Source organism: Mytilus galloprovincialis, chromosome 7 (genome assembly GCF_965363235.1).
Source record: "Mytilus galloprovincialis chromosome 7, xbMytGall1.hap1.1, whole genome shotgun sequence".
NCBI lineage: Eukaryota > Metazoa > Mollusca > Bivalvia > Mytilida > Mytilidae > Mytilus > Mytilus galloprovincialis.
The window spans coordinates 40,130,083-40,148,662 of record NC_134844.1 but is presented as its reverse complement, the minus strand read 5'-3'; the positions used below and the strand labels follow the sequence as shown (position 1 = coordinate 40,148,662).

At 32.3% G+C, this 18,580-nt stretch overlaps 1 protein-coding gene across 1 annotated transcript in view; it reads right to left on the bottom strand.

The window, feature by feature from the left end:
* Positions 1-18,458, bottom strand: part of LOC143082981 (uncharacterized) — a 42,727-nt gene extending 24,269 nt beyond the window's left edge. The window contains exons 1-12 of the mRNA XM_076259042.1: positions 18,327-18,458; positions 16,085-16,224; positions 11,874-12,043; positions 11,466-11,608; positions 11,005-11,084; positions 10,568-10,650; positions 9,275-9,470; positions 3,875-3,957; positions 3,243-3,389; positions 2,883-2,985; positions 1,180-1,322; positions 38-148 (exon numbers count right to left, since the gene is read on the bottom strand). Coding sequence (XP_076115157.1) covers positions 38-148; positions 1,180-1,322; positions 2,883-2,985; positions 3,243-3,389; positions 3,875-3,957; positions 9,275-9,470; positions 10,568-10,650; positions 11,005-11,084; positions 11,466-11,608; positions 11,874-12,043; positions 16,085-16,224; positions 18,327-18,388 — 1,461 coding nt within the window. The 5' untranslated portion in view covers positions 18,389-18,458. The remainder of the gene's footprint in view (positions 1-37; positions 149-1,179; positions 1,323-2,882; positions 2,986-3,242; positions 3,390-3,874; positions 3,958-9,274; positions 9,471-10,567; positions 10,651-11,004; positions 11,085-11,465; positions 11,609-11,873; positions 12,044-16,084; positions 16,225-18,326) is intronic.
* Positions 18,459-18,580: the final 122 nt, after the last annotated feature.

The window sequence follows — 18,580 nt, the reverse complement described above, 5'->3', positions numbered from 1 at the left end:
AATTTTGCATATAATAAATAACAATATGTTTTCTTACAAAATCTTTGGAAATTCCAGAGAAGACAATACAAGGTTTTTCCATCACTAGAAATTTATTGTTTGTGTCAACTTTCATTCTAACACCAGCATTTACAAAGGAATGTGAGTTCTGTAAAAGTATGAAAAAGATTAGTTCATATATAATACGGAATAAGTTTTATCAGGAAGTTAACATGTAACATAAGTGCTATATAGATGATGTTCTTTCACTAAATAATTCAAAATTTGATGACTATGTGGAACGCATCTATCCCATCGAGCTAGAGATAAAGGATACTACAGATACAGTTAAGTCGGCCTCATATCTTGACTTACATCTAGAAATTTACAATGAGGGTCGGTTGAAAACAAAACTTTACTACAAAAGAGATGATTTCAGCTTTCCAATTGTGAAATTTCCATTTCTAAGTAGCAACATTCCAGCACCACCACCTGAATACGGGGTATATATTTCCCAATTGATACGATATTCCCGTGCTTGCATTTCCTATCATGATTTTCTTGATAGAGGGTTGCTGCTCACAAGGAAGCTATTAAAACAAGAGTTCCAAATGGTGAAGTTGAAATCATCCCTTCGTAAATTTTACGGACGCCATCACGAGTTGGTTGACGGTTATGGAATAACCATTTCACAAATGATATCGGATATGTTCCTTACGTCGTAACTACAATCCCCTTCCCTTTCATGAATGTGACCTACCGAATTAGACTATTTACCGGATTTGTTATCACATAAGCAACAGGACGAGTGCCACATGTGGAGCAGGATCTGCTTACCCTTCCGGAGCACCTGAGATCACCCCTAGTTTTTAGTGGGGTTCGTGTTGTTTATTCTTTAGTTTTCTATGTTGTGTCATGTGTGCTGTTGTTTGTTTTTCTTTTTCGTTTTTAGCCATGGTGTTGTCAGTTTCTTTTGGATTTATGAGTTTGACTGTCCCTTTGGTATCTTTCGTCCCTCTTCTTTTTTCACATTTTGTAAATTTAATTCACACATTCTATCCACATTTACATATGAAATTTACTTTTGATCTATATAAAGACTACTGCGATTTGTAAAATAAGTTTGTGATCCTATATAGAAATACTATGTAATGACTTTTATGGAATTATTTCTTTTGAAATAGCTAATTAACTACTGACCTCTGCCCTTTGAGCAACCTTATATAGTCTGACAATGTAATCGTCAGTCATAGCTGGTACCTCCATGGCAACTATCACTTTGTTTGTCATATCTGTCTTAAGAAACTGGCTGATAGGTATCGTGTTAGAACCAGCACTATTCGCTGGAAAGAGACAAAAATAATAAGCAAATGTTCTTATATGTGTAATATTCCACAAATATTGAAGTACTCTTTGCAACTGAATTTTAAGCTGCCCTCACAGTTAAATATTATTTGAGACTAATGCAGCATATTCAATTTTGATTTTTTTGTCGTCTCTTATAAAAACATTTATTTTTGTATTTATTCTGACCAGACGGAGGTAAGACCAATTTCCACTGTATGTGTTTCATTTATAAAGTTGAAATATACATACTATCAAACAGGGTTGGCAAAGTATTACCCGCCCGGGTTTTACTGGGCGGGGAAACCCGGGTTTTCCCAGGCTGGGCAATACTCCCAGGTAATACTGGGCAATACTGGGTAATATGATTTTTTAAGCTTATGTCAACACATAATAGTAAAGACTTGTTGTAGTTTCATAGTATTATAGCTAAATATATACATTATATAAAGATAACCATTGAGAGTCCTTTCTAGGAGATTAAAAATTCTATATTATTCTCTTCTCCACTTTAATTCTATGTATAAATATATACAAGATGTGTTCACTTTAGGATTCCTTGTCTAAGGCTCTGTCAAATGATACGATATGTCTCTGCCTCCAATTCGCCGTTTCAGAATCTAATGCATCCTGGGTAATATTTTCAAAAGCGTACACCAAAGCGTTTTGATTGGTTTAAAACGTTATAAACAATGGAAATTCAACCAATGACGTAACGTTATTTTCACTTTGGGGTACGAACAATGAAATTACCCATGATGCTTTAGATTCTGAAACGGCCAATTACTAGCGACATGTTTTATGTTCTTAGATTTGTCATCTAATCCACAATTTTAAGGACTGTAATAATTCAACTGAGAGTGGTGGTCGGTGAATACATATCTGCATGATACGTTTACCGTGTCAACCCATTAATATAAAAAAGGAGATGTGGTATGATTGCAAATGAGACATCTCTTTACAAGAGACAAAAGTTCACCGTACGGTCTATAACAAATAGCAAAGTCCATACCGCATAGTCGGCTATAAAAGGCCCCGAAATGAAAAATGTAAAACAATTCAAACGAGAAAACTAACGGCCTAATATATGTACATAGTAATAAACAAACAAGTGTTAAGAACAATCATCATACTGTTACTTTCGTGTTTCATTTTTGGTGTGAACGGCACTTTGATTTTAAAAAATGCAAATGTTTCATGAGTATGGCATTGGTGAACATAGCTAACCATAATGAATTTATTTGTATCCAGTAGACAAAATGTAGCTTTACTTTTAAAAGAATTTTACTTGTTTTTATTAAGTAACCTCTTCTTTTATATAGTAACTCATATTCAGATTTGACAACAATTGGACTTCAAACAAATAACATTACATCTAGAAATTATATGGACAATATTTGTTGTGATATGATATGAACATTCGTCTATTGTTGCAAACTCATTATTTAACAATATTTAGGTTTTTTCCTTGTTTTTCTGTGTTGGTTTGCGGTGTCATTGAAGTAAACCATACTCATCTTTTTTCAATAAGAATCTGTTTGTGAAAAAAGATAGCTTACCTATTATAAGTTTAACATTAGCTGCTTCCAAAGAAACGTAGACATCTGACTGAAATTCTGGATGAAGATGTTTCAACATGAGGTTACCCGCCCAAGAGGCCATCTGTTTAATTTATAAATTGGAAATAAAAGAAAAATATTTGCAATTAATCGATAGCATAAGAAGATATGTAGTTGTCAAACACTTCTAGAGGGATTATGTCTTTAATTTATCATTTACGAAAGGCAAATATGCAATTAAGTATGTCTTTACATGTCTGTGATCAGCAAATTTTCAAACATTTTATTCTTATATATAATTTGCGAAAATTTAGAAAAATAAGTTGAAGTTTACATTTTAATGAGATATAAACAACTTACACTGCGCACTGATCTACCAGCTACTCTCATTAGCATTTCTTTGATGTTTGCTAGATATCCGAAAGAAGGTGTTGATTGGGTTCTGGTAAAGATATCTATTAACTGGGTAATAGACAAACCTGCTCCTAAAACAACTGTAGGATCAAACTAAAACGGAAAAAAACAGGGAATTAAACTCTGGCTTAATATATATACTGAATGTTTACAATATACCTTGAATATCGACAATATATGATAATGCAAGTGAAATAATGCACAATATGCTTATATATTATTAGTAGTATAAAAGGTAAATTCAAAATTATACACAATTCCAAATCAGCAGTGAGATATCAAGATGTTGCGACAATGATTCGCTTAGTGCACAGCCTTTCTCAATGCTGAAAAAATCGGATAAATGGTCCCCAAGTTTTCACATGAGTTATATAAGTTAACAATATTCTTGTGCATTTTGTAATAGATGATTATCAAGTTAATAGAAAATATGTGGTTCCTCAGCATTGTGATTCAAATTATACAGCAGTCTTTAGTGTTTTCGTCGATATGGATCGAACGAGCTCAAGAGAAGTGCTATCCAACTAAATTTTAATGTTATGCATTTTAATGTTTCCAAAACGAAAAATCTTACTTACATTTACACTGTATAAGCCTTGTATTCCTCTGATATCAACCAGGACATCAAACCCAGCCATATCTAGCTCTTGGTTGTATATCCCTGAATGTATTGTATACAACTTTAGATCAATTCATACAGATTTCAATTTTCTTCAAAATTAATTATTACCACGTATAACACGGTGGGTATGGTTGTCCTGCGAGAGAACGTTCTGTGCTGGTGATTCGGTCCTGACGGGTGCTGGTGATCAATGAAAAAATGTAAACAAAGACGAAAATGATGATTTTTGACGTTTTCATTCATAAAAAATGGAAGAAAACAGTTGAGATTTTTCAATTTTGTTTCTTATAGGTTCATATGTAAACTATTAAAAAGGTGACCCTCTAAACTGTTTCAGTAAATGTAACACAAAAATGCTCATTTTCAGAAAATCTAGAACTGAAAAAATAAAACAAAAATGCTCATAGAGTCCGCTTTCTATACCGCAATCCACACGACAAAACTATTTTGTGAAAAAAAACATTGCAATTTATTAAAATTTAGCATTTTCTCAATTTATTCATGTCCTGATACTGTGCTGGTGGGTCCTGTCACTGTGCTGGTGGGTCCTGATACGGTGCTGGTGATTTTGGATAAGAAGTTGGTCATATTTGAAACAAATGTTACAAAATCAATAAAATTGGGCAGAAAATTGTTGTCAATAGGATATATGACTCCTATTTCAGCTCTTATGCATCCATTTGGCTGTTTAATATGTGTTTTCAAATGATCGTAACTTGTATTACATAATTACATAAAAGAGCAACATCTTTCGTCCAATATCAGATAACAATATATACATGTAGTATCTAAAATAAGAATAGTTTTATTAAGATATTAAATGCCCCTTACATTGATGATTCAACAACATCAAAGCCCATGCCGCATAGACAAGTTTGTTAGCGCTCCGCATACCCCTCCCCACTTCCACCCAACCAACCCTCCTCATTTCCTCCTTCATTGTTACAGTGCAACACAACAATTTATCACATAAAATAATAACACAAAGACACACATTATTGAACAACGAATGCTCGCAGGTACTGAAAGCTAGTTCAAAGCCGCATTTTCAACTAATAGATAAACCATGTTCTCATATACAAAAATCCCAATCGTGTCGATTAAAAAAGTCTCAAAACTTAAGTTCACATTTTAATGTTTGATGAAGCAGAACTTTAAAAGTGTGCAGTGATTCTTGTGCTCACAACAGTTATTGTCATAATTATGTTTACATAAGACTTATAAAGGAATAAAGAAGGTACCAAGACATATTTTACAGTTCAATTTAATGATCATGAATGGAAGGAAATGGTACGGAAGTTTACATAGGACAAAACGAAATTGATAGTATTTTTTGGCGAAAGACTTAAACGCTTCTTTGCATTATATAGTACAGCTCTTCTATAAAAGCATGCAAAAAAACTTTGATTGAATTGCTTGCTATGTTTGCTTGGATGTTTTCAAACAATAGGTAGGCGGAGTTTCAATACATACTGGGATTTGATTGGACAAATACAAACTGACAGGAATTGAAGTTAATGTTTATTGTCCAAACAAATTCTAGTATATAGTAAACAGACTACTTACCTGTCGTTTACAAACATCCAAACAATCATAGCAAGCAATTTGATCAATGGTTTGCTTTGCATATATTTATAGAAGTCAAGAGCTGTAAATTCTAAAAAAAAATCTTGTTGTCGTAGATGGTTAAATCCTCAACAAAATCTCAATAACTCTGTTGGAACGAATAAAGGTTTTAAATCAAATTTTCGTGGACTTTTTAGCTTCCACCATGACGAGGCATGTTAGCTGTTCGCATGCTGTTGCACCTGACGCACCTGACGCACGGAAACTTTCACATTTCCATCTTCTTTTCTGAAATATTTTACCCAGCTCATACTTGTTATCCTAGTAAAAGATGTAACCAATGAATTGAACACAAGTTAAAAATTCCACAATACTATATATTTCATTTTATGTGTCAAATTTCGTTGTAACGAGAATATGTGTGGTAAATGGAAGCTGTGAGGGTCAAAATCTTAAATTGCTTATAAATGTTGCTGGACCCAGTTTCGTTATCTGATCTGAATTTTCTGAAATATGCAAGGTAGATAGACATTTGCCTTTTGATTTTTTTTACTCGGTAAGTTTTGCCCTAATTGTTTGAACTTTTGCATTATTAAAGCCGATTTCAATGAGTTTGTAGACAAAGGGAATATCGTTGGTTATCTTGCTTGCTGAACAGAAAAGTCATTGTTAGGTTATGTAAACTATCCTACTTTAAGTGTAGACTAGTCCAACAAATGACACATCTTTCTGTCTGTAGGACCAGGCTACTTCGAAAGGAGGGTAGTATACCTTACCTAACAATGACTTCACGGTTTAGCTAACAAACAAGCTAACCAAAGATATTACCTTTGCCTACATACTCAATGGAATCGGCTGTAACTAAAAACTCGAATACATTTTAACAGACAGTGGTCATGTTTGTTGATGAATATTGTTTTTCCTAGATTCACTCTTGAAAAATCATTTGGTAACATTTGGTCAAGTAATTTCAGAAAAGATCTTTTTATAATTGCGGACGCCAAGACAATACATGAACCTCACACGACCCCTCGACACAGGTGAGCTTATATATGATCTTATAGCGATTCGGGTTGATAACCAGTTGAAATTAAGCCAGTTTTTTGTGTGTGTAGATTTTTATTGTTTTAAACTGTTATGCCCTTTTAAAGTTAAATGTAGGTGTTTAATCTAAGAATTTCTTTTTTAAACTTATATACTTGTTTTATACTCAATTGTTAGTATGAAGCTACGAGATATTTTAATCTTTGAAATTGAAGGCATAATTAACAAAGCAAACGGTAGTTTCAAATACTTTTAAATAGATTTTTAAGGACAATGTACCCTTGTGTTGATCCCATGCTAAACATAACACACATCTCTGTACAAAAGTCTATGAATTTTCTACAAAAATAGTGATTTTATTTTCACCAAATTCTCTTTTTCTACTTAATACAATAATGAACTATCAATAATAATGCTTTGCAAGAAGTTTCCCCTTGATATATGTACAAAATTATATCTCTATTATTCATTGTCTGTGCTGTTTTGATACTATTGCAGTTTGCACATTTCGTACTGTTGACAGGCCAAAGAAGGGGTCATAAACCATACACGAAAAGATAAATTATTGATCTAAGTACTTAATTTGCATCTCTTAACCCCAGCCCCGGCTTGTTTTTTTAGGAGGGTGTCTAAAAATGGTCGATTACAGACACCCGAGTACGTATTTTACTTTCAAGGCGTGTTTACGTTGATTGTTAAAGTCCTGAAAACGGATAGATGGAAACAAAAATGTTTGATATATCTGGCTTCAGATTCAGTTTTTTTAAATATAAATTAAGGCTACATTTTAATATAATAATACTAAGAATTCAAAATATCAAAAAACGCAACAAAAAAATGGATGAAGTGGAATATCTTAGTAAGGAGTCATTATTACAGAGATGGTGTGTTTGACACACAAAACTTAAAAGCTTAGTGATATTACCATTATTAAAATAAAAATGTATTTTAGTTGGGTATTTTTTTCCATTTACTCATTTTCAATTATAATTAAGGCACATTTGATTTTTATTCATAAAAAATATTTGAATATAGAAAAGTAGGACACATTGTTCACTTCCTCCCCGTAATTCTTTATCAAAAATATTTATTTATTTTGGAATTTTGAAATGAAAAAGCTAAGAAATCTTAGTTTTGTTAATGTTCTCTAGGTTAACTCGTCTTCATTCTCTGACATATTCTAGTCTGCCCTTTCATAAAATAGTGAATTTTGTTTTAGTGTTCTATCGAACTTTCGAAACAAAATACCTGATAACCGTTCAGACAAAACAATTATGTTGAAAAAATCTTACAGATACAGCAAGTGATTCTTAATAGCTATAAGGTACATTTTTCTTTTAAAATACAACTTTTAAATCTTACGGGAAACTATTCCAAGCTTAAAACTTTCACTGTAACCTCGCTCTAACTTATCCCCCATCCCCCCCCCCCCCCCCCCCTCCAAAAAAAAAAACCAAACAAACAAACCCGCAATACTATTGTCATTCTTATAGTCAGCACTAAATTGTGCACAAACAAATGTGTTTTAAGCTGCTAAAGACGTATGATTCAAAAGCTCAGAAAGTCCTTTGTTCTATATTTTTGCTCTTCATTTTTATGCAAAACCTTTTACATTTTTATTTTATGGGTTATTGTTGAAGGTCGTACGATGACGTGTGGTTGTTAACACATACTTCCTTTGGTTTCTTATGGACATTTGTCCATTGACAACAAACGTGATCTTGCAAAATGATCGTAATCCCGAAAATCGTAAACATATTTTCTTATCTTAAAAGGGGGCAAGAAGGGTTCCATTAACAGGCCTATAAATAAGATTACAGTTAATTTAAAAAAAAAAATTAAAAATAGGGGTATTTTTTTCTCTCATAATAACAGTAAACAGATTCACAACAATGTCAATTACAAGAAAGCAGACACCAGCTAATTAGTCAATAACAGTACAGCATCAATGATCTTGAATATATGCCACTTTTAACTAAAATATAAAGGCACAGAACCAGGACATAGGAGCACAGAACCAGGACCGTTTTTCTTATCACCAGCACAGCGTCAGGACAATTTCGTTTAACGAACTTGCACGACTTTTGCAATATAATATTGTTGTAATATACTTTGCATGGTACAAATGACGCATCAGAGAAAAATTAAGCAACAAAACAGTCGTTTTATTGCCGTTCTGATACAATGTAAACAAACCCACCAGCACAGAATCAGGACCCACCAGCACCTGACAGGACCAAATCACCAGCACAGAACGTTCTCTCGTAGGACAACCATACCCACCGTGTATAAGTTGCACAATTAGTGAACATGAAATACAATTTCAGTTTTAAAATATTCAATAATTTCTTCATGGAGTGTTCTTATTGTTATTTGCATAAGTAGTCAGTACTTCGGTATTGACATGATTTATAACAAACCTTTCACGAAGTCACAGAAATGGTTAAGGAACTAAAGGTTTTAACTCCTCATGCAAAGTTGACCTCAAAATGAAGTTAGCTAGTATTTCTATGTCCTTGTTTGTCATTTAGCTTTTTCTTATGAAGGTAAATCCAGAAAATTACTTCGGACGCTTGAAAATTATAATGTGTTATTCTGCTTTGTCAAATGTTAAATTTTGTCTTTAAATTTTCAGATCAATCACTTTGTACTTGTACGTCAATGAGAGTTTTTGGTGCTATTTACTTTTATGTGAAGTTTTTGAGATATTGAGATTTCTTCATGAACGCTTATTCCCCTTTAGTACCTTGTCCGGTGTTACCAAACACCATCCTGGTTTTCTTTCCAGAGTTGTCTGCTAATATTTTGAAAAGTTCATCAAATGTGTCAGGTCTATACCATACAGCATCACTTCCCACAATTTGAAGTTGTTGTCCTTTTCGTGGATGACATTCACCATGGCAACGCTTACCAGTTTTATGACAATAAGTTTTTCCTAGCTCCTATTGTAAATTTTAGAATAATTACTATCGGATGTGTACAGTAAAGAGGTATTTCTTACAAGATATCAAGATATATCTCAATAAGTGATACAAATACAAGCAAGTGTAAATAGTTATCAAAAGTACAAGGAATATAATTTAATACGCCAGACGCGCGTTTCGTCTACATAAGACTCATCAGTGAAGCTCAGATCAAAATAGTTATAAAGCCAAACAAATACAAAGTTGAAGAGCTTTGAGGACCCAAAATTCCAAAAAGTTGTGCCAAATACGGCTAAGGGTATCTATGCCTGGGATAAAAAAATCCTTAGTGTTTCAAAAAAGTCATTTGGGGTGAAAATTATATGTTCTTCTTAAAATTAAATAATGATAAACACGTCCAACAAGCATATGCATCAATATATAAAGGTAGACAAAACATACACATTTTTTAAGGCGAATACGCTTGAATTAATAATGTTTGTGTATACATGACAGTGAACATTACTCATTTCGTCTTAGAATGTTTTTAACTGCCGTCAAACAGCCAATACGTCAGATACGTTGTTAAATTACAACTTTTTAAACAAAAGTTCCAAGAGATGAAGTTTGAACTCATGCCTTGGTTGACCGTTTCACAGATGATCAGCTCATTTATTTTCATAGCCACATTACACTCGTTTCCACGAATGTGATCTACCGATTGAGACTTATCATGAGGTCTGTACGATCACAAGCCACACGACGGATGGCAAATTTGGAACATGATCTTCTTATCCTTCATTGGCACCTGAGCCACTCTTGTTTTTGGTGCAATGACATTTACATGTTGTTTTCGAATAATTAGTTTGAATGTTCCTTTGGTATCTTTCGCCTCGCATTAACAATCAATCGATTCATAGCGATGTGGTTTTTGGATATGTACTCATCTAGAAAGGTTTGTTAGTTTGCAGTGTATCATCGTTAATTGTGTGTTATCAATGGCGGTACCAGACACCCGTTTGTGAAGGTCAATTAACACCTTCGTAAAAGTAGTATTTCTAACTGCTATCTGATATATTCAAAATTTTGATTTTAACAGAGTGACTTGCTTCTGATTTTTCAATTCGTATGTTTACCTCAATATCTACAGTAGTTGTTTTCTTCAAATCTGGAGAGTCTTGTGCAAATGATTTCATGGCATCCAATATTGGTCGATAACCTGTAAAGATTTTAAAAATTTAATAAGGAAAAACAAATTATACCAATAAATTTATTGTGTATAAGGTTATGCTACTAAAAATGCCAGATATATAGTTTTTATCCGTTCGTAAAAATAGGGATAACACTGCAAATTCATTTCAAATTCACTTCTTGAAAATATAAGCCAGTTCGTTTTTTGGTTTGAAATGAGACTATCTATCAATATTCCATAAATATCAATACAAATTAGCAAAACGCGTTCTAGTATTCACTAAATGCTGGCTCAAAGCTCAATATAAGTAATTAACAAATTCTTTTTTTCAAATTTAAAACGAAATCTGTCTAATACGTTTATGTTTTTATATTTACATACCAGTACATCTGCAAATAACATCATCATAAGCATCCTCCACTTGTTTCATTGAAACGTTTCCCTCGTTTTGTTCTAATAATCTGAAAAGGGATTTTTTGTTAATGCAAACGTATTAGCTGATACAGGCGAAAACAGAGTGAAAAAGGTATAACTAAAATACCGAACTCAAATGTAAATTCAAAAGAGGGGAGTCGTCAAAAACTGTCACGATACATCCTTCTAATCCATAGTTAGGAAATACGACGATATTATTCAACCATTGATTATTTTAAGCAGCAAATTGCTGGTGTCATGTAGAAATTAAAAACAGAATTTAATGTAGCAGTGGGAATTTTTTTAAACAAGAGATATCAAACATCACTCAAATTAATTAATTGTATTATAACTTAATTGTGGTATACAATGTAGCTATACCTATGCGTGTATATTGATTCAAATGTATAAAAAGCTGATTCACTTACGCATGCATATTCATGACCTGACCAGGACTGCAGAATCCACACTGAGAACCGTTGTACTTGGCCAGACGTTTTGGGACAATGTCACTTATACCTTCTATGGTAGTTATCTCCCACCCATCACACATGAATAATGGACAAAGGCACTGTAAAATTTAAAAAAGAAATATGTTGAGTGGACACATATATAAATTATATGTAATTTAAAGAAATGAAACCTGATAATAAAAAAATGTTTTAACCTATCCTATATGATAATAATAACAACTAACATACAAAATAATGTTTCTTATATCTTAAAATGATATCAAAAAAGTGTTTTAATAATTATTATGTTTTGTTTTGTTAGTGTGTAATATAACAATTATCTTCTTTTATTGATATCAGAAAGAAAAGATAATTCGTCCTTACAGAGTTGATAGGGTAACTCTTCTTTGTATCAGACATCGGTTCATATAACTTTGCCTCCACAAGACAGATACCACAGCCGCCTTCATGACACATCACTTTGGTTCCGACAGAGATCCTCTCTTTCCGTAAGTACGTGTTAAGTTTAGTTGATGGCGGATATTCATTTCCAACTATAATTAGAAAACAAGTACACCCAATAAAGCATATTGAATTTGTGAGATTTTATAAATGTTTTAAAGTATGCATACAAAAACATCCAAAAGCTTTTCTTTGAATCAAGACAGGCAATGAAAGATAGTATGATATCGTTTTCAATTATTTAGCGTCACTGATGAGTCTTTTGTAGACGAAACGCGCGTCTGGCGTAAATATAAAATTTCAATCCTGGCATCTATAATGAGTTTGTTGATCCCTCTTGTCTGAGCATGCTTTTATTCAGATTTGATGAATTGCTTGAATAATTATGTGTTGTGTGGATCATTTTGACCGAATTTCGATTATTCTTGTGTCAACGCTTGGTTGACACCTCCGTTAAAATGTTGATAACATACATCATTCACGTAAATGTTCTGCTTTGGGTTTAAAACAACAGATATATGTTCATGCATAGTTTCTTATGCGTGATTTATGTTAGGTCTAGGAAACGATAGAACGATTCGCGGTGCTTTGCTTTGTAATACAAATAAAACTCGTAAACTTGGTCTTTTTGCACACATTTATAGAAAAGGGAACAACTCCTTCCAAAGAAATGTATTTTCAAAAGGTTAAAAGGTTATAGAAAATTTGCTACATTTTTATGAATCTGTGTCATTTCAAGTAAAAAGACTTAGTTTAGAAATATTTTGTAGCACTTTTTAATGATTACTCAAATAAGAAATTGTGTTTAGTCTTGGGAATAGTTCATCTTTTATATAAGCTTTTGATTTCAAAACATTTTGGCCACGAGCATCACTGAAGAGACATGTATTGTCGAAATGCGCATCTGGTGCAAGAAAATTGGTACCGTTAATTTTATTATATGAGTATATACACGGTAGGCATAGTGTCCGGCTAGGATCTTGGTTTTTCGAGTGATTTGATAGGGCTTTTTCGAGTGTGACCACTTTTTTTCGAGTGAATATGATCAAAAATGTAAACAAACAGACTTCTTTTCTAACAAGACGTGATATAGAAGCTTCAGTTTGATAAACAAGGTTGTACATGATATGTTAACATTTGAGATATAAAGATAGTATCATTATGACATTAATTTTCGTTTAAAAAGTTAAATTCAAACTTAAAATGCTTTTATTCCAAAGTACCGAATAAAGCCATTTTCTTACACATACCAATGCAAATGTCGACGGAAATGCATACATGGATTCTCTGTATCCTTAGATATACAGACACTTTACAAAAATTATTGTTATTGCATTGAAAACGACATTTTGAGAGCAAATTCAGTTTTTCATGTCCGGGTTTTTCCGAGAGCAGTCCGGGCTTTTTCGAGTGTGTCCTTTTTTTATCGAGTGATTATACACATTTCTTATAGCTAAAAATCTTATGTGTTTACGTTTAAAAACTATAAAATAAAGGCTCAAATTAAGTACTTTCAAGGCACATGGTATATCAATACTTGCATTTTATCATGAAACCAGTATCGTTCATTTGTATATATATTCTTTTTCTCAATCTTATAACTTGCATTGTGAGTGTTCCGGACCATATAAGTATTTGGACCTCATTGGATGACTATTACTGAACTGTCGACTTGGAAGATACATGTTACTTCCAAAAATGTCTTAATGAACTATTAAACAAAGAGTTCAACTGTTTTACTAACTGACAAAAAAAATCGATATGATAAAGAGTCTAATAATTGATACTAGAGACGGACAGAAAACAGATACACCCAACTTAGACAATTAATTGAAAGACAATGGGTTTCAACTTGTAACTTGTGCTGTTTTGTGTAGCCTTTGAACTTTAAAATTAATACAATTCATGTAACCGTCATTGTTATAGATAAGTCTATTGTTTTATTGAATCGTTTCTAATGTATAAAATTGAGAATGGAAATAGTGAATGTGTCAAAGAGACAACAACCCGACCAAAGAACAGACAACAGTAGAAGGTCACCAACAGGTCTTCAATGCAGCGGGAAATTTCAGCACCCGGAGGCGTCCTTCAGCTGGCCCTTAAACATATATATATACTAACAACGGCCAAAGGCTCCTGACTTGGGACAGGCGCAAAAATGCGGTGGGGTTAAACATGTTTATGAGATCTCAACTCCCCTATACCTCTAGCCAATGTAGAAAAGTAAAAGTTTAACAATACGCACATGAAATTCAGTTCAAGAGAAGTCCGAGTCTGATGTCAGAAGATGAAACCAAAAGATGAAACCAAAAAAAAAAAAAAAATTAAAATAATACATAAATAACAACAGACTACTAGCAGTTAACTGACATGCCAGCTCCAGACTTCAATTAAACTGATTGAAAGATTATGTCTTCATCGTGTGAATATCAGGCAAAATTCTTCCCGTTAGGGGTTTGGTATCATACCATCATAACATATATGAGAAGATATACATATATGTTTCCAAATTAGAGTTTCCCTTGGGCACTTATTTTTTCGCCCTTCTATCCCCAAAACAATATATTTTTTGCCACTTTATTACTTTTTTCGATAAATAACATAACTATATCTTTCGTTTAAATTTTTTTTCCTACCCCACCCCATCCCTAAACCGTTAGTTTTCCCGTTTGAATTGTTTTGAACTACATTTTGTAGTTTAAGGGGCCCTTCATAGCTTGCTGTACGGTGTAAGCCAAGGCCCCGCGTTGAAGGCCGTACCTTGGCCTATAATGGTTTACCTTTATAAATTGTTATTTTGAGGGAGAGTTGTCTCATCGGCACATATACCACATCTTCCTATATCTATCATATGGTCCGAACATACGCGTACAGTTTGCAGTTTGACCATATAAAATATATACGCGTATGGTCCTAATACTCATATGGTCCGGAACATAAGCATAGACAAATCGAACTGAGACGTACATGCATATATTGTATAAGATGAGATGTATGTTCTTAAAAGAGTATACATCTTAGGATATATTTCATGATCTATTTGTCTTGTATCTTGTATTATTTATTCTATTGTTTAAGAAATGGAAACCGAAAATGACTAAATGCTAGTACTGTGAGGAGGCGTCTGATTATGCAAATATAATAATTGGTATACAGCAACTAAACACCATGATAACCCCCTTGTAAAAGAAAAGTGTCTAAAAAGTGGAAAATATGAATATTAATCAAGATATTAAAATGTTGTTCCTAGTGTCGTTCGATGCACTGGACAATCTAGCTGGTGATAGCATATGATATACACATTTTGTATTTGTCTATCATTGCTAAAGGATCATATTTAGGCTAATGATCTATTCATTTCATTGTTGATTTTATCTGAAATGTTATTCACATTTTATGTGCAATGGCAATAAAATTCCAGGGATTAAGTGTGTGTGTTTTTTTTATGTTATTTTATTAATAGGTTTCTTTTATTAATCTTCGGAGTTCACCACAAGAAATATTATTAACTGTAAAATCAAAAGTAGCATGAAAGGAAGTTAAAATGAAAATGAGACCCCTGCATAATGTTCGAGACACCGTTTTGTTAAGGATCAAGTTATATCTAAATGAACACTGGAAAGTAGAAAATATAACGCTCTCCAAACAGAATATTTGCATTAAATTGAAAAAAAAATCATTTTGATGTTTTTGATGACTTATTGGGAAAATATGACATTGTCCTTCACTTAATTACAGTTATAAACTTGAAAAAGTCATTTTTTAAAGCCTAGAATACCTTAAAATTTTCTGCAAAAAACCCGGACCATTTGTCTAAAAACCCGGACGAAATCACAGTTGCTCTCGAAAAAAACCGGACAATAACAAACACTGATTCATTAAATAAATACAAGGAAATTGAGATTCTCTGTTGATCAAAACATATATAGTATTCAATATAAGATGGGAAGTCATGTTAAAAACTGTAATAATTACGAAATACCCGTTAATTGAACTTATCGCATGTTTTATCACTCGAAAAAGCCCGAACTACACTCGAAAAAAATGGACCAAATCACTCGAAAAACCACGATCCTAGCCGGACACTATACCTACCGTGATATATGCTTACATGAAAAGTACATTTACATTACCTGTGTACTGCTGTCCATTAATAGTTACTGTAATTTTAGAGTTGATATCAGATTTCAAACGAAATTTAATGAAATGTCCACAACTTTCACAGTTGGCTGCAAACACTCCTGCCTTAACTTTGTCATTTCTAAACAAATGTCTGTAATAAAAAAAAAAACAAACAGCAGATAATTGGCATGCACCTTTTAGTGCAGGACTTATACTTATTCGACGAAAAGTTTTTATAACGAATATAAAACAATATTTTTCGTATGAAATTATATTACTCAAGCATTTTTTTTTAATGAAAATAATAATTAAATAAAAAAAAAACGGGTATGCAGACTTTTGATTTTGAAGTTTGCATGTTACTTTAATAGCAAATGATCGACAGTCTGGAAAATTGGTAAGTAAAAAGTTAATAATATGAAAATGATATGTAAGCAAACCCACTGTGATGTCGTGATATAAATTATCAAATCTCTCTCTCTCGTTATTAAAAAAAAACAAAACAAAACAAGACAAATAATAAAAAAAAATAAAAACAGAAATACGATACAGAATTACGTAACACAAACAGAAAATAAGATAAACCAACATATGAACTTGTTGAAGCACAAAATATCAATAACTAGTAACAAAAATTGAACTATCATCTGATAAATAGAGTGAAAATATATGACGGTTGGTAAGAATTATATCTATGTTGTTCCAATTTATCATACAACCCAGTAATATTGGTATCTACTAGATAGTAAATTGATACCAAATCTACACAACAAAATGAGTCGTATAGTAGTATAAATGATATTTTGCATTTTTATAGAAAATCCTTTATTGATAAAGTTTTCTGTGTAATTGTTAACTCCATATACACCGTTATCAGAACTATCCATAAATTTATAATCTTTATTCAGTAGAACTCTTTTCAAGAACAGAAGTAACTCATTAGGTGTTGTTTACTGCTCACTGTTTACACTATTGTGACATTTAATCAACCTTTGATATTACTCATTTTATGTCATCATTCAGGTTGCTTGTGAAACTTACTTCTTGGTAGCATATCGGGCAAAACATCAAAATCAGAACGACTTGCTATCGCTTTTTTTTTTGGTTTTTGGTCTGAGTCTGACTATACCTCCATTTGAATTTACAAGTATCATATGAGTTTACTTGGGTATACAGACTTTAAGATGATGTATATTACCCTTTATTTTGAGGCTGTCTCAATAAAATTAATCTGATCGATATGCGTATCATATATATTTACTGGTTGGTAGATTCTTATAGACTCTATATATATATATATATAAGCTGCGTCATATAGAATTAAACCTTTTAAAATATCAATGTATCGGTTAACATATTTCGGGCAAATAAAACATCTCTACGGAAAGTTTGTAACTATTTGAAAATTAAGTTGTTATAAGAACCCTACAAAAGAGGCCAAAATCCATCTTTTACTTCGTATTTAAATGTTAATAAATCAATCAAATTCTTTAATATTTACATGTATACATGCACTTGCATAAAGTCGTTTTCTATTTGACGAAATCGTATTTGATAATCTCGTTATTGTTCAGTTATCTATATCAACCTTTTTTTTTAGTTAGAGCTTAAAGGTTGAGAAAAATTGTATTCCTTTTAGCACTAACGTTTTATAAATAAACACAATTTAGAAAGAACACTAAATACTTAAGGGTATTTCAATAATTCCCGTCATTACTGATTTCAAATTGATAAATGCTTTTATTGAAGACTTTATTATCGCAGACTGCTGTTATCATTAGAAGTTACAAAACCATTTTACCATACATATCGCATGTTTATTATGAAACCATTTGTTTTCTTTCAACTCATACTTTAAAGTTAAAGCACGAGTATGAAGTTGTATACGTAACACAGTCATTGAAATATTTTTTGGTTCTTTTCGTAGGTTTCATTTTCGCTAATTACGATATATGCATGTGTATATTTGTTTACGTTCCTTTGTCAAAAAATTTGCTCATTTCAATCTTTTTAAAGTGTCTGTTCAAAAATAAATTCCGAGTCCAAAATAGTTTAATCTACATACAGATAAATATTTTACATTAGCTTGGTCGTTTGTTTATTTGTTTTTTTTATGTTTTGTTTTATCTTTTATAGCGTTATTTGCAATGACGTATCGTGTAAGCTTGTGGAATAGTTGTAATACACAAATGGTAGATGCATATTAACGTGAGATTCAATACTGTTTAAACATGTTAAAAGATGACAAAATACCTTGAGTTGCAGACAGGGCATACAATACAATTATCCTGCCCAGCCAAATGCTTTGAATCCATCGTATTCTTTCAAGAGCATCAGTTTACAAGTTATTGACAACACAGTATATATTTATACTTATTGGACAGTTGATAATGTATCTATGAGATAAAATAGTTTATCAATTTTATTGATGTCTATATAGCATGATAATGAGCAAACAAACGGCCAGATTGTAGGGAAACAATGACCTTTTCTGTCAGTGATGTATT